Source organism: Cheilinus undulatus, linkage group 3 (genome assembly GCF_018320785.1).
Source record: "Cheilinus undulatus linkage group 3, ASM1832078v1, whole genome shotgun sequence".
Lineage (NCBI taxonomy): Eukaryota > Metazoa > Chordata > Actinopteri > Labriformes > Labridae > Cheilinus > Cheilinus undulatus.
Genome location: NC_054867.1, coordinates 21,692,250 through 21,700,246, shown reverse-complemented (window position 1 = coordinate 21,700,246; position 7,997 = coordinate 21,692,250). Strand labels below are relative to the sequence as shown.

The window sequence follows — 7,997 nt, the reverse complement described above, 5'->3', positions numbered from 1 at the left end:
TGGAATAATAAAAAAAATTCTAAAACAACAAACTGAATGCTGACATGACATTTCAGCTCAGTGCTGTGGATAATTTATGTGACAAAAAGTGTTGTGATGCAAAGTTTGCTCTTTTGTCCTATCTCATGCTGTGATTTTATTTCTAATTGTTCTCTTTGTTTCTTTCTTGCAGACACTGATAGGTATTTACTGGAAACGTAGGCTGGTGTTTGTTCCTGCAGACTATGCTGAAATCAACATTACAGCAGAAACGGCAAGACTAATCTGTATAATAAAGTTCTAAAAAGAAGAACAGAACCTTACGGTGGAAAGGTTCGTCTGTGCAGTGGGAGGTGCAGAAACTTTTCTGTTGTTGTCTCATCTGAATATTCAGCAAACACAAAGTGCAATGTGACAAGAAGCTCTTCTCTTTTATGGTCACAATGGAAACTCAATCAGTGGAATACATTTTAGACAGAGTGGACATAATCACATGGATTCAAGCTTCAACATAAAAATCAGGTTGCTGATGGTGCAGCTCATCAGTCCAGCTCATTACCTGAACGATGGCAATCATCAACCAACTTAAGCTTTTAGGTTAATCAACCCTGGACACTGCAGTCCAGTCTTCATTATGGAATCTGCAGGAAACACGACAGGACTCTCCACAGCTGCACTGGTGGCCATCACTTGCAACACATTTGTTGCCATTCTCCTCCTTCTTCTCTGTCTGATCCTCTTCCGAGCCTGCAGGGTCCCCTCCAGCCTGGAGAGGCAGCCCGTGCTGGCTTCTAGTGAAGCAGGAACCCAGCACATGAACGAGCACAAGTACCTGTTAACCTCCTGACTGCAGAAGGATGAGTCAAATGTAGCAACTCCATGTACACTCCTCCACAGGGGACTGATGAAGCACAGGGACCGATGGCAAGCAATAATCAGGCTCATTCTTTATTGCTTCTAAAGTCAGCTGCTGATCTGATGGCAGGCATGGCAGCGTCTCATAAAAATAGCAAATAAGGGAACTATTTTTAAACAGCTGTCACTTGTCAGATTTCATCCTTGGTTTCCCAAATTGAAAGAATGATGAAAAAAAGGGACATGGCCTCAAGGATGGATGCAGTATACACAAAGAGTGAGGGAATGAAATGTTCAGCACACAAAGAGCGGCTGGTCTGTTGTCGAAGGTTTCTAAAAATATCCCCTTTTTTTCAGACTCTCACCTGAAAAAAGGGAAAACCAGACTGTTGCTGAAAACAGAGGCTGTAGAGTGTGTGTCATTGTCACTCATAAACACCAGTGATGTGTGAGGCACAGCTCTTTCTGAGGGTGTTACATAAGGACTAGAGAGGCTTAGTTCAGATTTGTGTCCTCTTCAACACGACCCTCACGCCGACATCTGCTTGTGGCCGTCAGTGATTGCCCACTCGCTCTGCACTGAATCACAGGACACTCACATGCAAAGGGATTTATCTCACAGAATACAGACAGAAAGCTTACCATGTTCACTCAACATACAGACAAGAATTATCAATACTCGAGCATTTATCCTGTATACATGTGTTGCAACTTCAGACTCAACAAGGCATGATGTAGAGTCAAAATAAATTATGGTGTATATTAAACATTTTAATCCTCTCTAGGCTTTAAGCAGTTTTCTGAATAGCCAAGTAAAGAAGGATAGATGTTTAAAAATATTGGGATGTTAAAGCTACATTATGGTGAAATTACAATGTGTCATTATGTGACATATATTTTTAAATGTTAGGGTAACTAAATGCACCAGTAATGCTTTCTCAAAACACAATGCACACAGCAAAATCTTCTCTCCAGCAACAACAAAAAAACCCATAGCTGTAATTTGGGATGGGAAAATAGAAAAAGATTATCTTACACACAGTACAAAACACTGTTCCAATTTACATTGAGTAAGTCAATTTTTTTTCTTAACATTGAAAAAATGTTTTTAAGTCTTTCCACCCTCCAAAAAATCATAATGATTTACAAGAAACTGAGATCTTATTATTTTATTACAGGTGTTATAGTGGCTTTAAATAAATTCTAGCATAGAAAAAAGTTGGAAATGTTGCTTTTATAAACTCATTTTGTTTGGTTAAAGAAGCTAGAGCCCTGCATGGGACACTTATCTTAATTCCACCCCCACAGGTCCCGCTGGATTTCTAACCACTACTGCCTGCTCAATGTGAAAATGCGTTTAATAAAAGCCATTATTGATATTATTGAGTTTCCTCTCTATATGAAGGAACCCATAAGAAAAAAACCCACGTCCTTGTCATGCTTAAAGGTGCCACACATGGATAAAAAACAGCTGAGAGTCTCAGACTGATTTAACTCCTGGTTGTGGCTTAGTAATAGCAATGTCAAAGTGATATGTACCAACTTTATTTACACATTATTTTTCTTAGAGTCCTTATGAGGTGAAATTGTTTCCTGACCTACCATCTTCATCATTAGATGCTCAATGCAATAAGAGCAATTCTTATGGAAACGGGTGTATTTTCACCAAATGACTGCATAATGGCTTAGTGTCTCTGCATGCTGGTGTGTATCTGCAGTTATAGGCCAACAACAAAACAAGGGGATCATTAAAGCCATGCCTTTTAACTTATTTACAAATCTTTAGTGCACACACGTTTTTTGTGGAGCTTTAATAAAGCATCATACACCCCACATGCCATGTAATGCTGGCTACGCAGAGACAGACCCATATACAGACATGTTTACCCTACACCGGTGACTACAGCTGACAAATCGCATTCAAACCGTGATTTCTCAGCAAATTATTCGAACACCAATGTGTGACACATCTCCTGTATTGTTTTGTTTTAAAATGAGCAGGGACAAGTGCAGGGAGAGAGCTTACTCTGATCAGGGATTGTGGAGCAGAAGCTTAATCTTATCCAAACACGTTCCCTTGTGAGTGTGTTTCAACAAAGTCCAGTTGTTTTCTGATGTTCTGACGATTTCTGCTACTTTGTCAAAAATTGCCATTGCAGCTAAATGATAGCAGAGTCTATCTCTAACCGTCACCCTAACCCTAACTATTTACCCAATGTGCACAAAGGCGAAATGGCACATCTCGATAGGTGACAAAACACCAGCTCTGTCACTTACTCTTACGAGCTTTTAGCAAATGGAACATTCAACTCTGGCATGCAGGAGAAGCCCATGATGACTCGGCACATATTTGGGGGTTTTATTGAAAATCTGTACATATTTATGATTTTTTCATGGTTCTAGTTGAACCAGTACACTCATGAAGTCTTCAGAGCATTACCAAGGACAATTGGAGCAACAGTTTTGTGTGCAAATTGACACGGACAAGCAGACACGGACAGACACGTCGCCAATTTAAAATTTATATTAAAGACAGGGAAAACCTTTTACACATTAAGGATACATTTATTGTTTACATTTACTATTATGTAAATCATACTGAAAGTGTGACTCTCTTTCTAACATAAAACTACTTCCTGATCAACCCAAATGTGACCCATGCAGCTTCAACATTGTGAAGATGCAACATTAACAGAACAAAACTGTTATAAAAACAGGTCTTTTACTTGCAGCATGCTTCCTACCAACTGTAAAGGAGTAACTTTATTCCCATTGCACTGCAAAGTCCTTAGTTACCAATTATCTGTTAAAATTAGGTGATAGAGCATCCCTCTCTTGTGAAGATGAAACCACACTTCAGGAGAACGCTGCATGTGATAAAGAGGAAGAAAGATAGCTTCAAACACTGTGGCAGTGTTTGATTCCAGCAGAGCATCAAAGCTCGGGGTGGTGTTTTTACTGAAGGACAAGTTCATTAGACAAAGGGGCTTAGAAAAATGCAAAATAAAGATGGACACCGCCTCATCTCAAAAGCAAAGTTCTCCCCCCTAGATGGGATATTAAAAGGCTCTAACATCATCCCTGGATGGCTGCCCAGATCAGCGTGTGCCAGCCAAGATAAGTTGTCTGGATGTGGTCCATAAAAGCTCCATCTATTACGCTTATTTATGTCTCTGTTCACTAGCAGTTACTCTTCCCCTTCACTTTTTAGCTTAGTCAACTTGTACAGTATGTTTGGAGGTGGTTTAAAAAATCTCTGCAGAAAAGGTCAGTCAAGTCAATGGAACTGTAGTGTTGCCTGTTTAATATATATCAACTACTGCAGTATAAGTTAATGAATTATTAATAGAATCTGAATTATTTATTAACAGCTTAAGAGAGAACAAGGGATAATGTTTTAATAAACATTTACAAATGACTTATTTGTTATGTGGTTGGTGTTTTTTACCGCTCCTAATCAGAAGATTTTTATTTTTCTATGAATGAGTTGGTACCATGTTGATGTGCTTAGGGGGGAGACACAGGGCCGTGTTAAACCGTGCTTTGCTCTGGTTCCCGAAGCAGACTGAGGATCTTCTCCATCTTGGCCACTTCTACTTCTGGACCCTTAGGCTGCTCCTGGTCCTTCTTCATCTGCATACAAATATATAAAGGCAGTAATAAATCTTGCATGTGATATTAATTAACAACAGAACATACTCCGGTGGCATCAACAGTAAGCTCAATATCAGTGAAGGATTACATCACTCTCATAATTTTGTTCCAACATATTTAGAAATTTAATAAAGCTTCTGCCTAAATCAGGATTGAAATCTTCAAATGTACAGAGCCTTTCCAGTTCTGTGATGTGTTATCATTACCAGCATACTATCCTGCGAGAGAAGATCATTTTCCTTCCTGTTAGATCGTTTATCATTATTATTGTTTTTTTCTTAAACTGAAACAGAACTAATGAAAGAGGATTAGGACAAGAGGTGAAGGACAAAATAATGCTATGCATTGTGATGAGATTAAAGTTGAAATGATGAGAAACAAGACTAAGTTAAAACCTGGAATATGGCTAACCACAACGATCTGGAATGCCCGTTTAAAGGGGAGAGGAGTAGCCCCGTCTACTCCCCTGAACAAGGTATCCACAGGGCTACAGACAGGGCATGTGTCAGCAGAGGTCCACTATGCTCCTTGAAACGCCATTAGATGTCGCTACTACTGTATGGCTCTGAAAGTATGGTCACTCAGGCAGGTAGGCAGTCACATACTGACCCATATGTAGGGCTAACCCCGCCAGTCAGCCAAAAAAGTCAAAATGTCAAGAATAAAATTGAAATGTCCAGAATGAAGTTTAAATAAAATTTCTAGATTTTTTATTTTTTTTTTAAACAGTAAATGTTTGCCATGATTTTCTGTGGATAATTTGTGTCATAAAACCATGATCCTCAAGCTTTCAGAAAGCTTTTGACATCATGAATACATTAACAGGAGGGCATACATATGGTCACTCACAGTAAAGACAACCCCCATTTGAAGGCACCTTTTACCCACATTCACCTACCTACCAACCTACCCACCCACCCATCCATTAATCCATCCATCTATTTATTTTTGGGTGTTTTCTGCCTTGATTTGGAGAGGACAGGATAATGGATAGTGTAGGAACATGGAACATGATGTCTGTTAAGAAAAAAAGACACTTTCTTTTCTGTTTTAAGATGAGCAGATTATATATAAAAGTTAAATACTGGTATAAATACTGAGGAGTTAATTTATTGAGTATGGTACCCATAACAGTTTTTATCTCATAATGCATTTAATGAGCACATAAAACACAAAACTATTTCATTTTTTATCCTAGTTTATTTTTGCACTCCAAACTGTATTGTTCATTAGGAACACATTAAGGCAAATCATTATAATGACCTGAAAACCTGACTTAAAACACAGGAACATCATGTACAGGGTGTATTTCTTTAGTGTGTGTATATATATATATATGTATGTAAGTGGGACAGTGACAAACAGTGATGCATCACTCAGCACAGGTGAATGTATGGAGACCGCCTTGTCATTCAGCATTTGAAGCCTGTGTTTTATATTTATATAAATGTATTTTTATATTGGTGTAGCTATTTTGAAGTTAAGGGAACTGACAGCCAGGGAGCTGATCCAGACAGACAGCTGCGCTCCCACAGTGGATGAGCATCAAATCTGGATGCAACTTAATATCTCTGCTATGATGAATAGCTCAATAAAGCTTCTTCCATGCTGGAGAGATAAAGCGACTGGGCACAAACAAGCTACTAAATGAGTAAAACTTCAAAATTAATCAAAATCACAAAGACTCCCTACATCTAAAAATATCAGCCTGTGTTCTAACTTAATTTGGCAGTTCTTGTTTTTCTCTCTTTGGTTTACCAAACATGGGACATTTAAATTCTAGCCCTGTCTGTCTATGCATTTAGAGAATGAGCCCAGTCTGTATTGTAAGGGCTAGAACTTTGTGTGCTCATTTATGACACTCAACATCAATACAAATGTAAAATGTAAATGCAATGACAAAACATTGTATTCTGAGAGACTGTGGTGATTAATAGACCCTCAGAAAATATTGCATAATGCTGTTTTTTATTTGCAACCACCTCTTGTTTCTAGTGGGCAACAGAGACTGAGGCCAATGAAAAGATGATGAACACATTCATGCAGCTCACAGTTGCACAGAGCAGTGTGCTGTGTTGAAAAAGAACAGGGGTTGTTTGATATTTATATACATCGAGAAATATAGCGTGTCTCTATTATGAGCACTTTCAGGCACTACATGTACAACATGTTACCACAGTAGGTTTGTTTCTGAATATCTCAAATGATAATGGAGAGCAGGGCACAGATGAGTAACATAAGACATGGGCACTCGCGTCCCACACAGACTCCATGCTCAGTGTGTACATGGTTACAGCACACAAATCTGACATTACACCGTAAGTGAATGTGACCCTCTGGGTGTACGGGGAAAGTAAGTGAGAAACTAACAGCCCAGTTCATCCAAAAGCCCTTTATAAATGACTTTGGCAGGGCACAAACTGTTGAAGTATCTCCTTTTGGAAAAGCTCCAAATAATCAATAAAACAATATTTAGGAAACTGCAGGACAAAAGAGGCCTGCCTTTCTTAATATTCAAACAGCTGAGTACAAGAGTGTTGTTTTGTTCCAATTTGGACTGCTAAAACATTGCGCGAGTGTTTTGGATATTCCTATGAGAGAAAATACCCACTGTGCTACTTTCATTTGGCTGCTGTGACAATATTATAAGACATATCACTGGTAATATCCACTGTGGGTGTTTGTGTCTCATGCTTATTTGCCAGAATGGCTTCCAAAATACTGTTAGCACTGTCAGTGGTGCTGAACTGTGCAATTATTTCCAAATTGTATGCCTAAGGACTCCAGTCTGAGGTCGCTAATGAGGTGGCACAGGATGTGTTAATCTGTTGTCATGCTGTACGCTACTTGTTTATGTATGGGTGAAGAAAAATTGTGCATGTGTTGAATCCAGTTGTAGCATTTACAATGCACAGCAACATGATGTAAATAAATATGTATAAATTTGTTCATATTGCTCTAATAATTAGAATTTCTCCTGGTGCACATGCATCAGTGTGAGCCACACAAAGGGAAAATGGTGAGGTTGCAGAGCTGAAACTAAATAGGCCCTGATTAAAGTGTTGTGACTCAGTGTGCCATTTGGTTTCCTCCAGTGTTTAGCAGGACTGCTGTGAATACTCCACAACTCATTAGCCTGTGTCATGAGTGGCAGCAGAGTGTTCAGTGACTCATTCATTGTGAAAAGACTCAAGTAGAAATTTGATTGACCCTAAAGCTACAACTTTCTTTAAGAGTGTGTTCTCCATTAGTTCTTGTTATATATCAGGAAATATGGTACCATTCAAGCCAGGGTATCTGTAGCTGGCCACCAGAAGACTCCAGTTAATGCTTATATTCCACCTTTTTTTCAGTAAAACTTTCAAATGATAGTGAGTTATCTCTGGCTTTCCAGTTATCAGCATAAAACATGCTTATTCAATTACACAGAGCATTTGATGTCTGTGAGCATCGTTTGTTATCATGCCTACACGAGACAGAAAGAAACAAAGAGATTAATGGTCCTGATA

The 7,997-nt window shown here is 38.8% G+C and overlaps 1 protein-coding gene across 1 annotated transcript in view; it reads right to left on the bottom strand.

Annotated features, from left to right (window-relative positions):
• Positions 1-831: 831 nt before the first annotated feature.
• Positions 832-7,997, bottom strand: part of dnai1.2 (dynein, axonemal, intermediate chain 1, paralog 2) — a 28,067-nt gene continuing 20,901 nt past the window's right edge. Inside the window, exon 20 of the mRNA XM_041782602.1 lies at positions 832-4,467. Coding sequence (XP_041638536.1) covers positions 4,366-4,467 — 102 coding nt within the window. The 3' untranslated portion in view covers positions 832-4,365. The remainder of the gene's footprint in view (positions 4,468-7,997) is intronic.